Source organism: Corythoichthys intestinalis, chromosome 17 (genome assembly GCF_030265065.1).
Source record: "Corythoichthys intestinalis isolate RoL2023-P3 chromosome 17, ASM3026506v1, whole genome shotgun sequence".
NCBI classification, from domain to species: Eukaryota; Metazoa; Chordata; class Actinopteri; order Syngnathiformes; family Syngnathidae; genus Corythoichthys; species Corythoichthys intestinalis.
In genome coordinates, this window is record NC_080411.1 from 34,472,953 (window position 1) to 34,499,319 (window position 26,367).

A 26,367-nucleotide genomic window follows, 5' to 3' on the forward strand; every position below is an offset into this window, starting at 1 on the left:
TTTTAAAAAAAAAAAAAATGTTTACCTCAGGGTTTATGTTTGGTCTTTTTAAAAATGTTGATAATGATTGTTTTTCCATGTGCTTATATCACTCAAATATGTAAAGAATTAATTCAGGTTTGAGTAAAATGATTATAATATTATAATTATTAATTTTTAAAAAATCCCTTTTCACATACAAAAAAAATAAAATAAAGGGTGACGGGTATCGGGCCGGCCAGCTCTATAAAGTGTCCCTTTTTTTTCTGGGAGTTGGCAACCCTAAACATGGCGCAACACATATGTGAATGAATTGTCAGTTTTGATCAGTATTACATGTTTGCCACATGATGGTCTATCACATTTTGAAACCAGGGCCCATGTGGTGCAATATTACATCATTTCCTCATTAAAGTGGCTGTTTGCTTTAAACATATAGAACTTAAGCTTAAAGCCTTAGACGTACTGTATGTCTCGGTTTTATGACACACTGTATTCATGAAACATTAACTTTAAGCATTTGGCTTAGAATAGAAAGAAAATATATAATAAAGTGTGGCCACATAACACGGCCACATGCATTTATGGTGCAATATAAGAGAACTGGATATGCCTTTGAGGAAAAACACTTAACTCATTCACTGCTGGCTCTCCCAGTTAACCCTTGACGCATGAGTGACTGGATGGGCCTATTCTTCCATAAGTGAGTCAAAAATGATCCGTGTGCATTTTCTATGGAATCCAATGGGAAACTTTTATTTTTATCAACTGTGGCTATTAGGAATAAATTAATTTAGGGCCACGGAGACTATCAGAAGTGTCTTTTGTTGTCTACTTGCGGTAAACTAATTACAATTCACATCAATTTGACACGGTTGATCGCACCATACTACTCAGCAGATTGGAACAGAGGGTAGGGCTCACTGACACTGTTCTTCAGTGGTTCACATCTTATTGACATGATAGGGATTTCATTGTGTTTGTTGGAAACCATCAGTCAGAACGAACCAAATTCACATGTGGGGTTCCTCAAGGGTCCATCCTTGGACCACTTTTATTTAACATTTATATGCCTCACCTTGCTCAAAACATGGAACAGTATGACGTCTCCTATCACACCCATGCATATGATACGCAACTCTACATTTCTGTGTCCCTGCATGATTACAGTCCCTTAGTCTCCCTGAGTAAATGCATTCATCATATCAATGAATAGATGTGCCCGAATTTTCTCCAGCTAAATGTGGGGAAAACAGAAGTGATCATTTTTGGGCCAAAAAAGGAAAGGTCAAAGATAAACATGCACCTAGGCACAATGTCACTCACAGCTACAAATCTTGGCGTAATTATTGAGTCAGAGCTAAAATTTGATAGCCATCTAAAGTTCATCGCTAAATCTGCTTATTGCCGCCTAAAAAATATAGCCGAATTGAGGGGCTTCTGACTAAACAAGACATGGAAAAACTCATGCATGCATTCATTTTCAGTAGATCGGACTATTAAAACGGTATATTTACAGGTGTTAATAAAAAATCAGGAACTTACAGCTAGTACAGAATGCTGCTGCCAGAGTCCTTACAAATACAAGGAAACTGGACCACATTATACCGGTTTTGAAATCGTTACACTGGCTTCCAATGAGTTCATAGAATAGACTGTAAAATACTACTGCTCATCTACAAAACACTTAATGGCCTTGGACAAAAATACATGCTTGATTTGTTGGATCCCTTTGAAGCATCTAGACCTCTAAGGTCGTCTGGAACCGATCTCCTGTGTGTTCCAACAACAAGAACCAAGCAGGGTGAGGCAGCATTTAGTTATTGTGCTCCTCACCTCTGGAACAAGTTACCTGAAGGTCTGAAGTGTGCTCAAAGTGTTAGCTCCTTTAAATCAGGGCTTAAAAGGCTTTTGTTTATCACAGCATATTCATTATAACTGTCTAATCAAATTTCAAACAACAGTATTTGCTTTTTATTCATTTTCTGCTTTATTTCCATTTCTGATTTCAGTTATTATTAATTTTTTAAATTCTATTCATGATTTAATGTGGTCGTTATGTATAGTTTTATTTCCTTTTTCAATTTTCTTTGTTTTAACTTTCTTTTGATTTATTGTGATGTTTACAATCATTTTATCTCTGCTCGTGGATCTTCATGTGATTTTAAGATCTTTGAATTGCCTTGTGTTGAATTGTGCTATACAAATAAATTTGCCATCAGTAGGATGCAGGGTTTCCCCTAGGATTTTTTGAAGCTGCGGTGGTAGGCTGCATTGGAGTCTGGCCGCCTCACCATGTTGTGCCACGGCAAAATTGCGTCATATCATGACAATTTTTTTTTTCACATTTTGTTTCCCAAGAAGAACCATAACAAAGATCTATTTGAAATATTTCATTACCCAGGCTAATGTCGTAGCTCTCAGCTACGGTACATGTACGTAAAATGCGTAGCTGATTACAGCTACATTACCCTATGTAATAATACAACTTTTTTTCTTGTAGCAATAGTACTATTTACATCTCGTAGTCCTTCTTTTTCCTTTTATTTGGCCCTAATATGTACTACATTAACACAACAATACTAGTCCTTCGGTTAATGGACCAATGGCATAGGTTTGCATAGAGACGTTAGGGACATAACACTAGGAACTTTTCAGGATGTTCAAATTGTCCCCAACAACTTTTAGGCAACCTTATTTGCAGAGGTCATTTAGATTGTCTTCGCATATTTTGTAAGGATAGAATTGACCCTACCATTATTAAGTGAATTACTTTCATTATGTTCAGATTTACAATGAAACAATTTTTTCCCCTCAAACGCACATTTGATTGGCTGATGAGTTGAATTCCCTTGTTTTCAGTGTAAATCTAATAGAAATAAGTGAAATTATCTGCCAGTGTTTCAAGTAAATTTTACTCAGATTTCTTGAAATAAGAAAAACAGCTATCTGAAAATAATATTAACACTCTTATTTTGAGCAAAAAGTGAGTATATTTAATCTTAAAGAAAAGTTTTTTTTTTTTGTCAAAAATGTTCTTTATTCAAGAAGTGATATTGTTCACAACGTTATTTGAAATCATATTCCCCCTTGATTTTGGTGAAAAATGACCAACCTTTAGATGTATGGGTTTAATAAGAGCAAATGGTAATATTTACTTAAAGTAAATTGAATATTCTGACCCATTAATCTGTTAACTAGTCTTTTACACTCAAAACAAGATGGAAAAAAATATTCAAATAGATTTAAGAAAAATCATCAGATTAAAACGTTATAAATATGCAGTGTGAAAGTTAGTACAAGTCAATACAGATTTATTTTAGCATTGATCATTTAGCCTATCAATTAATTAGGTTCGTATTGGTGAGAAATGTAGCCCTGACCCCCGTTCACCTATCAGTATGGTTTTATTAACGTCCTGGCCCCAGCAAAAAGTGTACATGCAGGTTATGCTGTTATATCGTCCCCACCAATATTGAGAACAAACCTACGCCCTTGTAATGGACCCATTTCAAGGTGTAGGGGAAATTCTAATTGCCATGTAAAGAGTTTTACGAGTTTTGGTGAGAAGGTGAACAGTTTTTTTGTTGTTGTTGTTGTTCGTGAACTGCATTTCCACACAAACGCACATCGAGCTACCATTTAGCTTAGCAAGGAGAAGTATGTGAGACATTTTTCCAGTGTCCCAGAGCTTGCGAAACTTGGGGAAAAAAGCGCTTTCATCAAGGTTTCGTCAGCCGTGATTGCGTATATCCGTCCGCTGTAACAGCTCTGCTCATCTGCTATTGAATGCGTTCTTGACATTAGTGCAGCGGCGCAAATTCATTCAAACTTCCACCGCTCACTTTCGCCGAAAAGTCCGATCCCAAATACAGTAATGCCCCGGATGGGGGGAAGAAGGAGAGGAGTCTGTAATGGTTTAGCCACTTTATTGTGGCAGCAATAATAAAGAAAAAGAATAACAAAATATCAGCGGGCTTCCGCGACATGCGACCACTATCTCCTTCTCGCTTCCCTCGACGTCACAGCTCCCCGTCCGATCGTCTCATAAGGGGGCCTCGTATAATTACATTACAATACACAATGAATAGGTTGCCGCTGAACCCTTCACAGTAAGCTGCCGCTAGTTTGAAACGGCCTTAAAAAAAAAACAAAAAAAAACATCTCTTTTGCACTCCGTGGCGGATTTTATTTTGGTGTGGCGGTGCGCCACAATATTTATTGTGTAGGGGAAACCCTGTGATGATTAAACACCATATAATTGGACATCTCTCATCGTCAATAGAACTGAAAAAGTGTCCCTCATTAGAAATCTCATCTCAACTTCCCTTATTCAGGCCCACTTCTCTCATCCAATGGTGGCAGCTGCAGTGATCATTCACCTGGCGGCTGATGGGACGGGTTACATCGACCAGACTCAGTGTAACATCACTGTTCAGCTGGTGGACACTAAAGAAGGAATCCATAGTCTTGGCAAGAACCTTCACATTCCTTTTCTTTTTTCTTTTCGTCAATGTTCTCTACATACTGTACATACTTTAGATTGTGGGACATGTAGTGCAGCCAGTCATTTTTCCAGTATTAGACTAGGATCATTCTTCCAAATAGTAAAAAGTGACAGATTTATACAACATATATATCTGGATTTGGTGTTAAAAATGCTCGGTGCTTCTTCACAGGCGAGTGGCGACTGAGCTGCCGTACAAACCCGTTGGTGATTCCGGTCAGCCATGACTTGTCAGTGGCTTTCTACCACACCACGGCCATTTTGGTCACATTTGCTTCCCGTTTGGTGGCCATCTCTGGTGTTGGCCTGCGCTCCTTCCAGTCCTTTGACCCCATCACCATCAGCGGTTGCCAGAGTAACGAGATCTATAACCCGACTGGTCAAAGGTGAGTATGCAAAATGTGCCAACATATTACTCACAGGCAATATACAGTGTAATGTAAAAATGATTCAGTATCGTTAAATTTAACCGTGATTTCTATCATTTTACCATATACAAAAATTTAGCTTTTTCATAATAATGTCTCCGTTCTACTGTTGTCAAGACACTAAAGATTTCTAGTTAATACCATTTTCGATACAACATAAATTAAAAAAAAAAAAAAAAATTAAAAGTTATATTTTAATGAACTTTTAATGAGTTTTTTTTTTCATTATTTTCATCCTCAATGGCAGATAATAAGAAAAATGTAAAAGTAAATTGTTGAGGTCAATTCAGTTTTAGGGCGACTTTCGAGGCATTAAAAAAAAAAAAAAAACTTAGTGCATTGAACCCCCACTTGCCATCTTCTCTGCCAAGTTCTCCCCCTTTTGGGTGCCTCCAACTCCGGTGCTGCGGCCTCCCTCACGCAAATTTCCTGGAACACTCCAAAAACTCCAACCCTACACCCCCCCACCTCCCTTCATTTCCCCCCTGGTCTGAGTTGTTAACAACAGCAAAAGCTATTAAACATCACTTTGTGCACACCGTTCTCCCGTTGAGTTGCTCCGTGCCAGTCTGTTAATTATCGTGTTATACGATGCACTTTTCATTGGGAAAAGCAGAAAGGGAGGCTTAATAGAGGGTGGTTAAATTCAAATTTATGACAAAAGGATTCCAAATAATAGTACAAGGTACCCGTTTACCTCCGATACATAGTCCTTAACTGTTTTATTGGTGTTTTATTGAATTTGGATAGCATTTGAATACAGTGCTGTATTTTAATGGTTCATTTTGCATTTTGATTTTAGCATACACACCTTATTTTATTCCTGTAAAAATGTGTGTATTTTCCTAATACTGGAGAGGTTTTAAAGGCTAGAAACTAGAAAATGTCTAGAGAACTTGTTCAGATATGTTTTGCTCTCCTATGGGTCAATTGGTATTAATTTTGGGGTATTCCCAATTTGGACTGGTAGGGGGTGAATGGATGACTGTGAATTAGGGTACTAGTAGGCATAGGTGTGTAGTAATGCGTTACATATACTCCGTTACATTTACTTGAGCAACATTTTGAGAAAAATGTACTTCTACAGTGCTGGCCAAAAGTATTGGCACCCATGCAATTCTGTCAGATAATGCTCAATTTCTCCTAGAAAATGTTTGCAAATACAAATGCTTTGGTAGTAATATTCATTCATTCATTCATTTTCCATGCCGCTTTTCCTCACGAGGGTCGCGGAGGTGCTGGATCCTATCCCAGCTAACTACGGGCAGTAGGCAGGGGACACCCTGAACTGGTTGCCAGCTAATCGCAGGGCACAAGGAGACATACAACAATTCACGCACACACTCATACCTACGGACAATTTAGAGTGTTCAATCAGCCTACCATGCATGTTTTTGGGATGTGGGAGGAAACCGGAGTTCCCGGAGGAAACCCACGCAGGCACGGGGAGAACATGCAAACTCCACACAGGAAGGCCGAAGCCTGGGATTAAACCCTTGATCTCAGAACTGTGAGGCAGTGGTAGTAATATCTTCATTTATTTTGCTAGCAATGAAAAAACACAGAACAGAATGGGAAAAAAATGTAATCATTATCATTTTACACAAAACTCCAAAAATGGGCCGGACAAAAGTATTGGCACCCTTTGAAAATCATGTGATGCTTCTCTAATTTGTGTAATTAACAGCACCTGTTACTTACCTGTGGCACATAACAGGCGGTGGCAATAACTAAATCACACTTGCAGCCAGTTAAAATGGATTAAAGTTGACTCAACCTCTGTCCTGTGTCGTTATGTGTACCACATTGAGCATGGAGAAAAGAAATAAGACCAAAGAACTGTCTGAGGACTTGAGAAGCAAAATTGTGAGAAAGCATGGGCAATCTCAAGGCTACAAGTCCATCTCCAAACACCTGAATGTTCCTGTGTCTAGCGTGCACAGTGTCATCAATAAGTGTAAAGCCCACGGCACTGTGGCTAACCTCCCTACATGTGGACGGAATAGAAAAATCGACGAGAGATTTCGACGAAAGATTGTGGGGATGGTTGATAAAGAACCTCGACTAACATCCAAACAAGTTCAAGCTGTCCTGCAGTCCGAGGGTACAACAGTGTCAACCCGTACTATCCGTCGGCGTCTGAATGAAAAGGGACTATATGGTTGGATACCCAGGAAGACTCCACTTCTGACCCAGAGACATAAAAGACGCCAGGCTGGAGTTTGCCAAAACTTACGTGAGAAAGCCAACAACGTTATGGATGAATGTTGAGACAAGGTCGAGCTTTTTGGGAAAAGGCATCAACATAGAGTATACAGGAAAAAACAAGGCCTTCAAAGAAAGGAACGCGGTCCCCACAGTCAAACATGGTCGGAGGTTGACTGATGTTTTGAGGTTGCTTTGCTACCTCTGGCACTGGACTGCTTGACTGTGTGCATGGCATTATGAAGTCTGAAGGCTACCATCAAATTTTGCAGCATATTGTAGGGCCCAGTGTGAGAAAGCTGGGTCTCCCTCAGAGGTCATGGTTCTTCCAGCAGGACAATGGCCCAAAACACACTTCAAAAAGCACTGGAAAATGGTTTGAGAGAAAGTACTGGAGACTTCTAAAATGGCCAGCAATGAGTACAGACCTGAATCCTGTGGAGAGATCTGAAAATGGCAGTTTGGAGAAGGCACCCTTCAAATCTCAGAGACCTGGAGCAGTTGGCCAAAGAAGAATGGTCTAAAATTCCAGCAAAGCATTGTAAGAAACTCACTGATGGAAACCGGAAGCGGTTGTTCGCAGTTATTTCGTCTAAAGGTTTTGCTACCATGTATTAGGCTGAGGATGCCAATATTTATGTCTGGGCCATTTTTTGAGTTTTTTGTAAAATAATAATTATTAAATTTTTTTTAAATTCTCTTTTGTGTTTTTTCGTTGCATGCAAAATAAATGAAAATATTACTACCAAAGCATTTGTAATTGCAATCATTTTCTGGGAGAAATTGAGCATTATCTGACAGAATTGCAGGGGTGCAAATACTTTTGGCCAGCACTGTAAGAGTAGTTATACTACTGTACTTTTTACTTTTACTTGACTAGATTTGTGAATAAAAAAACGCTACTGTTTCTTCGCTACCTTGGGCTATACAAGAGTCGTTACATATTTCCTCTTTATTATACATATTAGATTTTTTTTGTTTTGTTTTGTTTTGTTTTGTTTTTGCCAGCAATACCAAGAGTAGAGACGTGCCTGGTGTATTACCGGGGTAGCTCTACTGATTTCACCAGCAACAATAATCGCATGACTCCATTATACCAATCAGACGCAAGCTTGCCGTTCTGTCTTCACACCAGGCTGTTCAATCATGTGGGGTCTTTAAAGCACTGTAAAAAAATGAAGAACACTGTATTTGACATAGAAGCGCTGCCCTCAAAATGACTCGAAAGCGCGGATTTTAACCTCTCTCCCAGTTTTTATTTGTCACTATTTGACCACGAAAACCAGAGATATTTTATATATATATATATATATATATATATATATATATATATATATATATATATATATTTTTTTTTTTTTTTTTTTTTTTTTTTTTAATTTCAAAATAGCAATTATTAAGGAACTATTCAAACTCTGAACTATTTTCTCCATCAGATGGCAGTCATGCTCTTTGGACGAATAAAGCTTCATTTAGGAGTAAGATTTAAGATTTTTTTTTTTTTTTTTTGTATTTCTTTGGCTTAATGCGGTTATGTAATGAGTTATTGTACAGTATAATTATAACAATAGTCCATATAGATAACTTTGTGCTCATGAAAAAATAGCGTTGTTTAAAAAAACAAATCCAACAAAAATATAAGCAGTTACTAAAAATATTACTCATTACTTGAGTATTCTTCTCAACAAGTACTTTTTTACTTGCACTTGAGTACAATTTTTGGATGACTACTTTTACTTTTACTGGAATAATATTATTTTGCAGTAACGCTACTCTTACTTGACTAAAATTTTAGGCCACCCATTAGGTTCTCTATCTAGGTTTGGTCACTTCCCTCAGATTTTGAGGCATCCTGAGGTCACTTCCAGCACATTTAGGACAATTTTCTATTGATGATTAGTTCTGGACACTTCTTGCTTATTGGTCACTTCCTGTAGACTTTGAGGCTTTTTCAGGTCACAGGTTTTTTTGCTGCGCAAATTTGAGTATATCAAATATTGAATCCAGATACAACATTTCTATATCAATACAAGGCATGTCCCGATCTCATATTTAAGTCACTTGATTTTGAAAAAAAATATAAAATAAAAAAATAAATAATTAAAAACCCGATTCTTTTCACCTGATTCCTGATCTTCTGAAAAATGGAACGATCAGCCTGATTTATGATCACGTGATCGTATCGGGGATTTCCTTAATCGGTACTATTTGATACTTATGACAATCCTGCTCCTGAAATACTAAAATTGCCCTTTTATGGCCCAAGTGTTACCTTTCAGTGCCTTTTTTAAATTGTGATTTAAAAAAATATTTCATTGCATTAATGAAGGTTAAATTCTCACACTGGATGGAACCTTCGGGAATGGGCACGTATATAGTACATACTTAGTCAGCCCATAATTCAGTGGAAAGGGGGGAAAAGCACTTAAACCAGAAATATTACGACTACAAGGGAGGCTGTAAAACAGAAATGGCCGAGGAGATAAAACTACAGATTCAATTTCTGCCCTCCGACACGCTCGCACACACACCCTCTGTGAAGTGTACAGGGATTCCTTGAGCATTAAACGCCAACATAGTCCTCACATCTTGTCACTCCTCATTCACACGTCACTCTACATTGCGTCTTCCACTACCCTCCCCCATTTTTTCATACCAAATATGGCTATCTTCTGTCGCCGTGTGGTTTATCGATCTAATATGTAAAGCGGTCATTGATGGATGAATGTGGCCGCTGATGTTTTGCAGTGTTATTTCCCCCGTTAAATGCACTACGATTACAAATTTCATTTTTTTTTTCCACTTCTCACCACCTTCACAGTTGTGTACATTATTCGTGTGAAGCCATCGACTGCCAGGAGCCCTTGATCCGCAATGCAGAGCTCAAGTGCAGCAACACTGGTCACCACTTCTACAACGGCGACCGTTGCACCATCTCCTGCAACTCGGGATACGTACTGCAGATCCATCAAGATGATGACATCATCAAAAGCCAGGTGAATTAAAATTCACAGACGTTTATTTTCATATATTAACTCTTTCAGTGCTGTGAATTTATATGAGTTAATCACGAGTAGATGTCCCTTCCATTCTGGCAGCAGATCTGAATCGGAATTGAAACACCATATAAAAATCAAATAACCACAGACAACAAGAAAACCATGACAAACTGAGGGAGGGGGGACTGAAAAGCTGCAAAAAATACAAAACTCGTTAAAAAATGAACTGCAGAAAAAACAAAAATAGCAAAAACAGCGCAAAATGCGAAAAAACGCAATAAACTCATGTACGAGATGGCGGAACCAGTTGCCTATCGCGAACAGAGGATTTTATTGATGTTGGTAGTCGCTGACGACCTGCCACTGAATGCTATGCATCCTAGCCTTATATAGACAGCTGGTCACTATCATGTTTTTGTTCTCAGTTGTTCTTTGTGACGCATTAAGGAGCACACTGTCCTTGTGACGCACGAGTGTAATAGAATATACTGACAATTAGTAGAGAAGGGCCAGACACATGACATAAACCTGAAAAACCTAAATGACTATGTCACTTTTTAGATGCTGGAGTAATTTCAATTGGGAGGGCTGGCAGCAGAATCCGAATCTGAATAGGAAAACTGGCAAAAAATGGAAAACAAAACCTACACAAAAAAAAAAGGAAACATTGAAAAACTGGAGAAAAAAACCCAGCTAAACTGAAAAATCACAAAAACACAGAAACAGTGAAAAATAGAACAGCTGGGGGGGGGCACTGAAAAACTGATTTTAAAAAAAAGATGGGGAAAACTGAGAAAAATTAAAAAAAAAATAAACATGAAAAACTGAAATGAGTTTGTAACTAATAGATGTCCGATCCATTTGAATTGGGAGTGCTGGAATTGAAAGCTGATTTTGGGTCACTTTCTGGTAATTTGAGGGCTTTCCCGGGTCACTTCCTGTAAATATTTTGTGTTAAATTAATGTTGATTCACTGCCAGCCCCAGAAGTTCAAATACAGTGAAGAAAATAAGTATTTGAACATCCTATTTTGCAAAGTCTCCCGCTTAGAAATCATGGGGGGGTGGTCTGAAATTTTCACCGTAGGTGCATGTCCACTGTGAGAGAGAACAACTGAAAAGAAAAATCCAGAAATCACAATGTATGATTTTTTTAACGATTGTTGCAAATAAGTATTTGAACACTTGAGAACGTGAATGTTAATATTTGGTACAGTAGCGTTTGTTTCTAATTACAGAGGTCAAACGTTTCCTGTAGTTTTTCACCAGGTTTGCACACACTGCGAGAGGGATCTTGGCCCACCCATCAATCAGGTTTCTTGGCTGTCGGTGAGAAACACAGAGTTTGAGCTCTTTTTCTATTGGGTTTAGGTCTGGAGACTGGCTAGGCCATGCTAGAACCTTGTTATGCTTCTTACGTGCCACTTCTTGGTTTTCCTGGCTGTGTGCTTCGAGTCTTTGTCATGTTGGAAGACCCAGGCATGACCCATCTTCAATGCTCCGACTGAAGGAAGGAGGTTGTTCCCCAAAATCTTACAATACTGGGCCCCAGTCATCCTCTCTTTAATACTGTGCACTCGTCCTGTCCCATACGCAGAAAAACACCCCCTGAAGCATAATGCCACCACCCCCATGCTTCACAGTAGGGATGGTGTTTTTGAAAGTACCCATCATTGTTCTTCCTCCAAACACGGTTAGGAGGTCATCTGACCACAAAACTTGCTCCCATGAGTCCTCTGCATCATCCAAATGGTCATAGCAGACTTAAGACGGGCCTTGACATGTGATGGTTTAAGCAGGGGGACCGTCTGTGCCACGCATGGTTTTAAACCATGACGTCTTAGTGTATTCCCAACAGCAACCTTTTCAAGCGGTGGTCGCAGCGCTTTTCAGGTCATTGACCAACTCCTGTCATGTAGTTCTGGGCTGATTCCTCATCTTTCATAAGGTCACTGAGACTCCACGATGTCATATCTTACATGGGGCTCCACTCCGATTGAGATTGACCGTAATGTTTTACGTCTTTCATTTTCTAATGATTGCTCCAACTCTAACCCAGTGGACCTTTTTTCATCAAAATGCTTGACAATTGCCCCGTAGCCCTTTCCAGCCTTGTGGAGGTGAACAATTGTGTCTCTCTTTGGTCTTGACCATGTTTGAAGTTTGAGTCTTACTGATTATATGGGGTGGACAGGTGTCTTTGTGCTGGTATCGACCTCAAACAAGTGCATCTGAATCAAGATAATACATGGAATGGAGGTGGACTTTTAATAGGCGGACTAACAGGTATTTCAGGGTCAGAATTCTAGCTACTAGACAGGTGTTCAAATACTTGTTTGCAGCTGTATCACACATTTTATTTTTTTAAACCGTGCATCGTTATTTCTAGATTTTACTTTGTAGATGATCTCTCTCACAGTAGACATGCACCTACAATGAAAATTTCAGACTCCTCCATTAATTGTAAGTGGGAGAACTTGCAAAATAGCAGGGTGTTCAAATACTTATTTTCTCCACTAGCTTGAACATGGACCAGTGACAAACTCATTTCAATTCAAATCAAAGGAAGAAAAGAGCCACATGATTTGGACGTCTATCATTGTCAATGGCGCTGAAAGAGTTAAATGACTTTTTATTATACGCAATACAGCGCGCACCACACTGTCTTCCCTATTTCCCACCGTCCTTCCCCACTACTTTCTCCACACATCCCTGCCCCCGTCACTCTAAAAAAAAAACACAATTTATCACTAAATGAATTGGCATTGATGAATAGCCCCAAAGTACGCCGTCAATCAAAACCTAATGCAATTAGCGGCGCGCTCGGACTCAATGGGGAACTATCGTGTTTGGGGATGTGCACGAGAATGTAAATGTGCCGCTCCGCTCCACTCGTGTAATTATTCCCATGTGGCGCTTTATGCACATGTACAGTGCAGACCGGGTCATTGCGCAGAGGACATATCGGGGACATCTATTAAGGATGCAATCCTTACTAAAGTCTGGGAAAGTCTTCTCACTTTTCTAATTATTATATGTATGCGGCTGCACATAAAAGCTACGTTAGATACTTTGTTCTCATATTGCAGTTTCATATCAGATTCATTTCAGTGTACGGTAGTAGGTAGTGGCCTTTCATTCTCAGCTGACAATCATCAGAAGAAGAAATTGTTTCCATTGATTGTTAATTACTAATTTTTGTGAATTTGAGACTGTTTTTGTCCTTTAGGTATTTCCTACTTCATCAAAAAGACTCAAAAATTTGAACAGTATTCAGTGGTAGCCTTCCATTGCAAATGTCTCCCAAAAGACATGTTGTAAAAGTTTGTGCTGTTGTAGATAATATGCTTCTATTGCCAGCTTCTAGAGCAGTGGCTCTTAATCTGGATTTAATCGAACCCCAGGGGTTCAGTGAAGGTTAAGACCCACAGGGACCTATTTTTGGACACTGGCTAAATCTAGGCAAAGTGGCGTTTTAGACCAGATTTTGGACTGGTTAGTCCCCATTTGACAGCCTTTATTCCAATTGTTTCAACTGCTTGTCCTCTATCTGATGGGAGGGGAAACTGGTTTGCTCAGTGGAAGGTTGACTCTCACTTGGTATAAGGAAGAACAACAGACCTACGAGTAACGTGCACTTAGTTTACATTAAAAAAAAAAAATCAATATTTGCGTCACATTTTACGCCATGAAAAGGGTATGTGAGGCAAGGATTTGATAAAAGGAGAATGTCGACATGAAAACAAAAAATAGAAGCTGTGAATTATTTTCATTTTCCGATGTAAAAAGCAAATTAAAAAAAAAAAGCAAGATTAGCTGTTGTAAATTCACAGTTCATTGAATTTGTGAGAAGATTCATGTTTATTGTTTGTTTGTTTGTTTTTTAATTAATGACTTTGTATACAAATTTGGCGATCAGTTTGTGCAGGGTTTTTCATTAAATTTGATATCATTTGAAATGTAAACATGACCGAACCTGCACGGTCAAAGTTAATGTAGCAGGTTTAATGTTGAACAATATAAGATATATTCTTCCAAATTTGAATGAAAGATGCTAAGATTGGCATTGGGCCAGTCTTGGTTTAGTGGTCTAATGATGATGCAGGCATAACGATAAAAACATACATTTTGGCCTGTTTAAAATCATGCTGTCTAAACGGGAAGAAATTAGAATGGAAATTCACTTGGGTTTTAGGTTGCTAGCTTAGATATATGAATTTTGAATTTGAAAAAAAAAAGATTTTTCGAATTCCAAAGGGTTCGGTAAACGCACGTGTGAAACTCATTAGGTTCGGAACCCTTAGAAAGGTTAAGAACCACTGTTCTCGAGCTATCAGAACGAGATTAGGGGATTCCATTGATTTTTATTTAATATTGTTTTTCAGTATTTGACTATTTTTGTCCTTTCGATCAGTGTTGTTGAACCTTTTCTGAGCCACGGCATACTTTTTTCATTTAAAAAAAAAATCCCAAGGCACACCACCAGCAAAAAAAAAAAAAAAACTAAAAATGAATTTCTGTAGACTATATTAACGATATAAGGTAGTCTATTGAATAGGAATCAAACAAACATGAAGAAAACCACATTTTACAATCATATTTTTACTCACTCAGTGTGACACCTGGGCTGTATTGGAGTAGATATCACTCTGTTCAGTTATTCTTTACATTCCAGTGTAAAGCCCAATGAAAGATAGCTTTTGCTTACTGCCTTAAAGCAGAGACACCCCGTGAGGAAATGTTCTTTGCTTACTTTCGACCGCCATGCAATGAATTTTGTCCAGTTTTGAGTTAGCATATTTCCTTTTTAAAAGACCTTTACCATCGCTGCCACCATTATAGTTTCGCTAGCTAGCCGCAACCGCGAGCCCCAATGCCACTCTTACCTTATATGCATCATAAAACAAAGTAATTCGCTACCTATTGACACCTACTAATATGGAAGAGTATTGGCAGATTGCCAAACACTGGACAGCACAGACATCAGATTTTGCACATTTGCAGATTCATTTTCCCAAAACTGTTACATTAATTTGGTGAAAGTGGATGGTTTTCCAAGGCACAGTAGTGTACAGCGGCACATTGGTTGAAATACACTGCTTTAGATTTATCCTACTTTACCAAAAATACAGATGCTGTGAAAGTTTGAGCTGTAGTCGGTGGTGGACTTCCATTGTCAGCTACTTTAGCAATTAGAATGAGAGGTTTTCCCATTGATTTTTAGAGAATATCCTTGTCATTTTGGACTATTTTTCTCTTTTAACTGTCTCCCAAAAGACATAAGTTGTGAAAGTTTGAGCTGTAGTAGATAATGACCTGCCATTGCCAGCTACTTCAGCAATTAGAATGACAAAAGTGTTTCCATTGATTTTTAGAGATTATTTGTCAGACTTATCTCATTTGCAGAATGTCACTAATTAGACAAAGTCAGTTGCGATCTTTTAACGGTGAGTTTTCATGGTTGTGCTCTACATACTGCAACTGTGATATAGTCACAAATGTAGCTTTGAGGCAGCATACGAGCATGTAAGAGCTGAGCATCAAGCCAATATCCGACATCCCGCCAATTTATACTCACTTGTAAACTAAGGTATAAAGCATTTATATTAGCCTTTTCAGCATCTTGAAGCCAATCCAAAAGCTTTACGGTCTGGTGTCAACTCTCCTGTTTATTTACTTGTCAGGTACATGTATCTCCATCTGTGTGTATCTTGTTTATGCAGGGCATTGAGTGCAATTTCCCGTATGCGTGTCGGTTCGTACATGCAAGTGCCTTTTATGTGCTGGCGTGGTAGCAAATCTCTGCACTTTAACAGTAGCCTCACTGTGTGTGTGTGGAAAGATGGAGCAAGCAAGTAGGGGGAGGGAAGGAAGGAGGGAGAGGAGAGTAGAGGAGAGAAGAGGAGGGGGAGTAGACACTATGCGATGATGTCATAGTCCCAGCAGAGCGGCAGCCACACAAAATGACTGTCTGAGGTGATGGCGCAGCATTCCCGGCGAGGGACTGAACGGGTATGAGGCGCTCACGTGTGCGGAGGGGAGGCGCCTCGGCTCCTCGGGATCGCACTTTGTCTACCTGGATGATGTCATCCCCTTCCTCCAACCGCAGCCACCCACCCTGGGGATTCTAGTACTGGCAGGTGACAAAATAAGTGCAGAGGCAAGCAGATGCTCTCTTCTGGCCATTTGTATGCATTCACATTGGCACGCATATCCCAGTATGCCCTTGTAAATGTACTATATCTATCATTGACAGTGATAGAAATGCGATCTACGTATTTGGACTGGGAGGCGCTGGTAGCAAATGAACGAATGTCAAATTTAAAGCACTGAAAGAGTTAACATATGTTAATACTTGTCTGTGATGTTCGATCTATTTAAACTTGGAGGCGCTGAGTACTACTTTTTAATTAATTATCCTACAGACAGTGATTGATCACAGTTAATCTCAGAGTTAACTATTTGAACTGTGCATTAACTCATTGACTCCCACTGACTACAATAGACATCTGATCTATTTGAACTGAGAGGGCAGCCTCTCACTGTCAATGGCAGCAAACAAGAGTTAAGACTATAATTATTATGGCAGGATATTAAAAATAAAATTGTTGTCTTTTCTACTTTAAAATTCATTATTATTAAGAATACAATTATTCGCAATTAATCTCACGCGATTAGTCGCAATTCAAGTGAGTAATTAATGAGAGCTCAATATTCGCACTAGTACTGTACGATATGATGATATATACTATATCGCCAAAACAATATAAAATTTTCGACTGACACTTTTCATATCTATTGGCATTTTCGCTATGAATAGACTACCGTAATTTCCCGAATAGAACGCACACTTTTTTTCCCCAAAATCAACTTGTAAAATCATGGTGCGGATTTTAAACGGGTACATGGATGGAGACAGAAATATATATATATTACATATATACAGTATATAAACCGATTTTTTTTTTTATTGACACGGCCACGTTGTGTTGAAGAAACGTATGCGGCGACCCGTTGCCGACCATTACGGTATGTGTCGTCACCATTTTGTTTTGGTAATACTTCACTCTAATCGTCTGAATGATTTCATCTGTGTTAAATTCTGCTTTTTTCACTCTTCATAAAGCACAGAATTTAGTTTCTTGAACTCATTTGAGTCGACGTTTATTGCAGCTCCGCAACTCGGACCATAACAAACGTAAGCCCACAGACTTCCTGTGTCCGTCAGCTATATCGGTCCCTCGGGAAACTCAAACCCAAATAACAATAGTTCCTATTGTTACTGTCGTGTTGACAGCGATGAGCTCTCACGGATTTCCGACTTACGTTCTCACTTTCATTTTACCGTATCAATCCATGGAAGAAACATTTATTCATTATGATGAAACGATCAAGTTATACAGCAGCCTTTAAAAGAAAAGTCACATCTGTTTTGTTTTCTCTTAGATTCTGGTAAATTGGAGAAGTTGTCAAATCATATTATTACCGTAAATATTGTCAGTTTATGGTAATGTTTTGAACTACCAATGTGCTATGCTTGTGCTGTGTTTCACCAGTCAGTAAAATGACATTTCTGTATGTGTACACGAGCTCTGTTTTCTTGTATTTTTCTGTTTATTGGTGCTAAAATTAGGGTGCACGTTATAAACGGGTACAATAATTTTCCCTAGATTTTACAAGTAACTTTGGGGTGCGCATTATACACGGGTGTGCCTTATATTTAGGAAATTACGGTAGTTTGTGTAAAGCATATTTTGTCCAGAAGATGGCGCCCAATTTACGCTGACTTGCTGCATTGTAGGATTCTATATGCCATACCAATACAGTACCACCAATCGGCTTATCACTACTCACTAGATAGCAAATCGACTCTTCTGTCAACCGTGCGTGAGTAATGCCTGCAAGATAATTGAAAATAGCAACACATACTGTACATCCACACAGAACACAGACAACCCAATGTATTTCCAGTATTAATTAATATTGATTTTACGCTATATCACTTAAAAGTCAAAACCATTAGTTACAAGTGTTAGTGGTTATTAGACGTCTTTATATTTGTTATTTGAGCAAAAATCTTGTCAATAGGTAGCTAAATACCGTATTGGCCCGAATATAAGACGGCCCTGATTATAAGACGAGTCGACCCCCTCTTTTTCAAGACTCAAGTTTGAAAAAAAGACTTTTTGAACACCAAATTAATTTTTATACAGAAAATAATTACAGTACATCTAACACAAATTATCATAACAATATATTTGGGAGAAAAATGTTGTTTTGCCTCATTCAAATCTTAATATCTGAACATTTAAATATGTAAACTAAAGCAATCACATTCGTGAATGAATGGCTTCTGGTTTTTGAAATGTAAATAAACCAGTCTATTGTGATAAAACAACAAAATTGCAATGACTGCATTAACCATCAAAGTGAGGGCTAACTGTAACTGTAGTTTTGACACAAATCTGAATAAGGAAAAACATTACAATAAAATAATGCAAACTGGTTAAACATGAGAGTAGCTGAGATCTCTCATGACAGAACATTACCCCTCAAGTTCAGCATTCGCTTCAATGATATCTGGCGACATCTAGCATCGTGAATGGGTATAATGTCTAGACCCCGAATATAAGACGACTCCTTTTTCAGTCTTATTTCAATGCAAAAAAAAAACGTTTATATTCAGGCCAATACGGTACTTTTGTGATGTGTATTTTAGTAAGAGTGGCATCAGAGCTAGCAGTAGCGGCTAGCTAGCGAAACTGCAATGGCAGTATATTTAAAACAAAAGTGTGGTCATTTCTACTTTTGAATTCATTATTATTCAGAATGCAATTAATCCCAGTTAATCCCACACGATGAATTGCAATTAAAACGATTAACTATTGAGAGCTCAACATTCGCACTAGTACTGTACGATATGATGATATATACATCGCCAAAAAAATATTTTTTTTCGATTGACATTTTCCATGTCTATTGGAATTTTTGCCATGAATAGACTAGTTTGTGGAAAGCATATTTTGTCCAGAGGATGGCGCCCAATTTACGCTGACTTGCTGCATTGTAGGATTCCACATGCCATACTAGTACAGTACCAGCAATCAGCCTCAAAATGTCCCAGTCGCCACTAACCAGTTAGCAAATCGACTTCTCTGTCAACCGTATGTGAGTAATGCTTGCAAGATAATTGAAAATAGCAGCACATACTGTACAGCCACACAGAACACGGATAATCCAATTTACAGTGTTTACAGTATTATTTTTTTATATTATGCTAACTAAATATCACTTAAAAGTCAAAAACACTAGTTACAAGTGTTAGTGGTGATTGGACGTCTTTATATGAGCAAAAAAAAAAATGTACTGTGCTGTTTCCATTTACACTCCTTGATGCATTTAAGATTTGTGGCAGATCCGTTTAATGTTTATTCAAAAATAAAGTTGGGGGAAAGCTGCCACAAATGTTGTATAAGATAAAATGGTATTATATCTTGGCTCACACGAAACCGTGGTATAAAATGGCCCATTATCTTGATAGGAGATCTTTTCTGCATCGCGCAGCACTAATTGGTACAAAGGCACAACTTCATGCAACGTTTTCCGCTCAATTTACACTGCAATGAAACAAGAGTTGTATCTCCTAAAAAATATTGAAAAACTAATCATCATTCATTTACCCTGTACTCAAAGAAATGTATTCAAATGCTCAGCCAGGAGTCACTCTTGCTGCATTAATATGGTTCGGATCATACCAATGATGATCTTTGTCCCTCTCGACTTACAAACTTGGCTACACATGTTATTTAAGTACACAGACAGACAATCAAGTGCCAGAAAACATCGGCATAAATTTGCAAAATGATTTTTAAATGAGCGTTGTCCTGTCACTCGGGGCGCCTAAATCACTCTGCTCAGCTCACATGTCACCGATAATAGAGCTGATGCTGCAAAGTAGTTGTGCTGACAGAATGATGTTTGTAATTACACTATAGAATCCAGCAGGGTTGAATGAGGGCAGGATGTGGGTTTCCTATGACTGGGACAGCAGCGCACATGTGTCGAAACACCGGACAAACAACACAAACATGATGGAGATTTAAGGCAAACACTGGGAACACCCGTTTTTACATCCCGATGTGAAAAGCAGAGTGAGTCATGAGGCATCGTTCTACTGAAAAGTCAAAGGAAGTTCAACAACATTAAAGAACAAAATACGTAGACCAGAAAATGAAATTTCTTTAGAGATTGCACGGGGATGCTTTGCTCTCGCATGGGTAACTTTCTGTAGATTTTTCAGTCATTCCCTATTAATTTTAGGGCAATTGCCGGTCACTTCAATTGGCTGCCATTGACGGCACCAAACGTCCAGTCAATTTTGAATGGGAGGGGCAAATTATTCGACCCCTCACAGTAAAAATGGATTGGATGCCTGGCGGTGTCAATAGCACGGAAAGATCAGCATTTGCAGCCAGTCTTCCCAGTTTAAATGAAATGGATGTCTAGCATTGTTAATAGTGGGCAAGGAGTTAATTTAGGATGACTTCATCGTACATTATAAAAACCACAGTGGTACCTTAACATACGATCGCTTCGACACACGATCTTTTCAACATCCGATGCAAAATTTGAGTCGCCATTTGTTTCTACATCCGACGACATGCTTGAAATACGACGATTTATGACAGCGCAGCAGTGACTTTGTTTTCCTGCAAGACAGACAAACAGCGGATTTTCTTGCAACAGAAATCAACATGGGTTCCAAGAATGTTAGTGCAGGTGGCAAAACAAGGAAAAAGGTGAGGCTTACCATTGAAATCAGGATGGAAATGATACAGAAATATTAGCATGGTGGACGCGTCCGTGAACTGACAATACGGCCGTAGAATGTCAAGAATCTCGACTATCCTTCTCCGACCTCCGTTTGCCAGTCTTTATAAGTTAAAGTGACAATTATTAGAGCGGTAACATCGCCAAAAATTCGCCAGCTTCGTCAGATTTTTAATCATTTATTTCAGAACTTGTGCAACACAAGATGTCTATTGTCCGCCCGGGCTGAACAAAGTGAAAGTAAAAAGTCCTCCCACAGTCCCTCTGTCAAGTCAGCCGCACGGTGCGTTCAGGTACACCATGCAAAACACATTCGTCACATGACAACCCCATTCGTCACATTATTACAGGTATTATTATTATTATTAACATTGTTATATTTTTATTTTGATTTTGATTTATAATTTATTTGTTTTGCTCTGCGTAATTGCTCTTTGCAATAGTACCAGCAGCTTTTATTAAGGATTTAGTGTAGGTTTTCCAGCTGTGGAATGAATTAATGGGATTATAATGTATTTTTATGGGAAAATCCTGCTCGACATCCGTTCGACATCCATTTCTTACAAACAAGGTCCTGGAACGAATTACTAGTATCTTCGTTTGTAGAGGTACCACTGTACATGATATTTTTGGGCTCACTCCATGTAATTTTGGGTTTTTTCCTGCTAATTTTGAGGCAGTTTTGCATCACCTCCTATAGATTTCGGGCCACCTTTTGATTTTAAGTCACTTTCTGATGATTTTGGTGTACCTCCAAATTTTGCTTAACGTCTTGTTAATTTTGGCATAACTCAATGAAAAAGCAATGGCCATCAAAACACTTAAACAAGATTTAGTTGCAAAAATTACTATTTGGGGGGTCTATGCGGTATCGAAAGTGGAGTCGTGAGTATTTTTATTTATTTATTTATTGTATTAATATTGTTTTTTGGGAAGGATGAATAAAAAATGTTCATTCATCTCTCCTAGTTCTAATGGATTGGATGTCTAGAGCCGTCAATGGCAGCCCATGAGTTTACAAGGAAATGACCTGAAAGTGCCCAAAAATTAACAGGAATTACACTAAAAATCTACAAGAAGTGACCCATGGGAGAGCAAAGCATCCCCACGAATTATCTCCAGAAATTGCATTTTCTTGTATTTGAAAGCAAACCATATGGTTTCTCATGGATTGTGGTTGCCTTGTTTTTTAAGTTGAAAAGTTCAGCATGCAGAGCCGTCTTATCTCCCTCCATTTACCAGTTGTGTCTCTGACGCCAAAAAGGATCCAGGAACACCTTTTTCTCTGGAATAATTCACTCTTGGATCTTTTTTCCCTATCCTTTGCATTTATAGAAATGTCGTGGCTTTCTGTTTTCCATTTGCATTTCTTTCAAGTGGTAAGGGAACACAGAGTACTGGCATTCGCAAATCCTCATATAGGCTTGTAATACAGCACAGCATTCGAAAGTGCCCGGCGAGCCAAATTACAACCGTTCTGTACGTGATCGAGTCAGCTAGACTTCGTATTAGATGTGTGACCAGCAGACCCTCTTAAGTCTCATTAAGTCGGTGCCGCATGGTGTCTACGTGTGACCTGCAAATGTGTGTGGCCGGGCGAGGGGGCCGCTATAGGCTCCCTTTAGTCAAAAAGCCAGTGGAATGTCCCAGAGGCCAATAAGTCCAATATAAATTTAAGCACTCTTCTCAGCCACATTGACACTTTCCTCATTTTAGTGAAAGGATATTTAACTAGGCAGTCAGTCAGGTCATCTTTCAGAAGATTTTTTACTCTGGATTAGGAACACCATGTTCCAGTGAATATATCTTTTGAGATATGAAAACAGGTTTCTTTCTTTCTCTCTTTGTTTTCTGCAATTGTAGTGAATTTACACCACAAAGGTTTCATAAGCCTTTGTAGTACACTCATTGAACTCATTGGCCTACATTGATGGTGCTAGACGACCAATCCATTTTGACTGAAAGGGCACGAATGAACGTTCATTCACCTCCTCTCAGTTAAAGGGGCAGTTTACATGGCGACTCTGCAACACCAAGACGCAATGACTGTGTTGCGGAATAGCCTCGCCATTATGTGGTTTCGACGAAAACGGAAGGCGAAGACGCAAACCATTGAATCCGGGCACCAAAGTGGAAAGATCCGATTCCGGGGGCTTGCTCCACATCCACATTTTTGGAAAGCTCCCGCGCCGATAACGTCAGCACTCGCACACGTCACATTGGGCGTGAGCAGCAGTGCTACTAAACATTAAAAACAGCAAATATGGCGGAAATTCGGCTTTAATTTACTGTTTTTATAATATTTTTAATTAAAATATGTATGTATTTTTGTGCCTTTTGGAGCAAAAGAAAAATGCCATTGCTTGGGGTGGGCCAGTGTGTTGTCTTCCGGGCTGAGGAGGCTGTCGGGGTCAAAGTGCATTATTGGCTGTCGCCTTGTAAATCTGCACTGCCCCCTAGGGCCTGGCATGAATGCTACATTGTTTTCACGCGGAATTGCAACATTGTTTGAATGGAGACGGAACCATATAAATGCAAATTTGAAATTGTTTGTATTCTCGGAGTGTCACCATGTAAACGGCCCCAAAATAGGTTGGACCTCTAGCGCCATCAACGGCACTGAAAGCCATTGAACCTAGGATAAATCAGTTGATTTTCTATCATTGTCAATGGCAGGAAAATTGTTAAAGTAAGTATTCTCTTTTGAATATATACATATATATATACTGTATACACATATATATATATACATATGTATAATATACAGTGGGGCAAATAAGTATTTAGTCAACCACCAATTGTGCAAGTTCTCCTACTTGAAAAGATTAGAGAGGCCTGTAATTATCAACATGGGTAAACCTCAACCATGAGAGACAGAATGTGGAAAAAAAAAAAACAGAAAATCACATTGTTTGATTTTTAAAGAAATTATTTGCAAATCATGGTGGCAATAAGTATTTGGTCAATACCATAAGTTCATCTCAATACTTTGTCATGTACCCTTTGTTGGCAATAACGGAGGCCAAACGTTTTCTGTAACTCTTCACTCTTCACTTGGTGTAAAGAAATCAACTGTGGGAACAATTATTAGAAAATGGAAGACATACAAGACCACTGATAATCTCTCCCGATCTGTGACTCCATGCAAGTTCTCACCCCGTGGCATCAAAATGTTAGCAAGAAGAGTGAGCAAAATACCAGAACCACACGGGGGGACCTAGTGAATTACCTACAGAGAGCTGGGACCACAGTAACAAAGGCTACCATCAGTAACACAATGCGCTGCCAGGGACTCAAATCCTGCACTGCCAGACGTGTCCCCCTGCTGAAGCCAGTACACCTCCAGGCCTGTCTGCGGTTCGCTAGAGAGCATTTGGATGATCCAGAAGAGGACTGGGAGAATGTGTTATGGTCAGATGAAACCCAAAATATAACTTTTTGGTAGAAACACAGGTTCTCGTTTTTGGAGGAGAAAGAATACTGAATTGCATCCAAAGAACATCATACCCACTGTGAAGCATGGGGGTGGAAACATGCTTTGGGGCTGTTTTTCTGCAAAGGGACCAGGACGACTGATCTGTGTAAAGGAAAGAATGAATGGGGCCATGTATCGAGAGATTTTGAGTGAAAATCTCCTTCCATCAGCAAGGGCATTGAAGATGAGACGTGGCTGGCTCATTCAGCATGACAATGATCCCAAAGATACAGCCAGGGCAACAAAGGAGTGGCTTCATAAGAAGCATTTCAAGGTCCTGGAGTGGCCTAGCCAGTCTCCAGATCTCAACCCCATAGAAAATCTGTGGAGGGAGTGGAAAGTCCGTGTTTCCCAACGACAGCCCCAAAACAATACTGCTCTAGAGGAGATCTGCATGGAGGAATGGGCCAAAATACCAGCAACAGTGTATGAAAAGCTTATGAAAAGTTACAGAAAACGTTTGGCCTCCGTTATTGCCAACAAAGCGTACATAACAAGGTATTGAGATGAACTTTTGGTATTGACCAAATACTTATTTTCCACCATGATTTGCAAATAAATTATTTAAAAATCAAACAATGTGATTTTCTGTTTTTTTTCCACATTCTGTCTCTCATGGTTGAGGTTTACCCATGTTGACAATTACAAGCCTCTCTAATTTTTTCAAGTGGGAGAACTTGCACAATTAGTGGTTGACTAAATACTTATTTGCCCCACTGTATATGTAATTAATGTATAACTGTACTTATTTATTAATCAATTCACTCATTGCCGAATCACTTATCCTTACGAAGGTCATGGGGGTGCTGGAGCCCTATCCAAGCTAACTACACCCTGAACTGGTCTCCAATCACAGTAATTTATTCTTTACAAAAACATAAAAATAAACAATGATTAATATATAAAACAGAATAAGAAGAAGAAGAAAAATTGTAACCGAGACCTGGAGAGCACATACCCATTTTGGGTCACCACATTTGAACAACAGTGTAGGTTTGTATAGTGATGGTAGGGACATAACATTACCAACTTTTTAGGATGCTCAAATTATCCCCACCAAGTATTAAGCAACCTTATTTGCATTATATAATGACTTCAGTTATAAAGGTAATTTGGATTGTTATGCCACATGTTCTAAGGATATCATGAGTGAGCATTTCGTTGCCATGCCTTGTGTCAATGACTATTAAAGCTCTGTATTCCGTACAATTGTGCATACCATTATGAAGTGAATTATTTTCATTATGTTCAGATTTACGTTTACCCCTTTTTACTTGCTGTATGTGCCAGTCCTATTTTTTCCCTTAAAACACACGTTTGATTAGCTGATGACTTGACCCCCCCCCCCACACACACACACACTACAGACAAAAGCACTCATAGCCCCGACAGAAACACAACATGTCGACAACATACCACCTCCTCCTCCTCCTTCGAAGAGGAGGGATATTAGAAGGGTTTTTTTTCTGCCAACAGCAGCCACTAAAAGTTATGTAAAAAGACGTCAATGTGGAAATGGGGAACACACCACAAATTTTGCTCCTGAAAGTCCGACCTGCATCAGAGTTGTTATAACATAAAACTGTGTGATTTGCTAACCTGCAAAACTCAAGTAGGAAGCTGCTTAGAGAAAAGTGTCCTCCTTTGTGTTTTTTTACTGTTAGGATTAATTAAACTGTAAGACATGTAGTGAACCGAGGTTTACCCCCCTCTCCCCAATTTTCATTTTTGTTTGATTTATGTGGTCTTAAAGCAGCCAAGAGGAGCGTTCATTTTTTGTTGAGTTTACCTCTGCTTGTGGACAAAAGCAGAAGTGTTTTACCAGAAGGAAAGCTCCATTTTTATTTATTTTTGATATTCCCTGACCAAGAAGTTTTTTCAGTTATGTTTATTCATTTAGACGGACAATGTTGAGTGGTCTTAAGACAAATGTTTATTATTTGCA

General features: G+C 38.9%; 1 protein-coding gene across 3 annotated transcripts in view; it reads left to right on the plus strand.

Annotated features, from left to right (window-relative positions):
• Window positions 1-26,367, plus strand: part of pappaa (pregnancy-associated plasma protein A, pappalysin 1a) — a 238,175-nt gene that overhangs the window by 146,509 nt on the left and 65,299 nt on the right. For all 3 annotated transcript variants that reach the window (XM_057818700.1, XM_057818698.1, XM_057818699.1), the window contains 3 exons: window positions 4,317-4,452; window positions 4,659-4,872; window positions 9,941-10,115. In XM_057818700.1, the coding sequence (XP_057674683.1) occupies window positions 4,317-4,452; window positions 4,659-4,872; window positions 9,941-10,115 (525 nt within the window). The remainder of the gene's footprint in view (window positions 1-4,316; window positions 4,453-4,658; window positions 4,873-9,940; window positions 10,116-26,367) is intronic.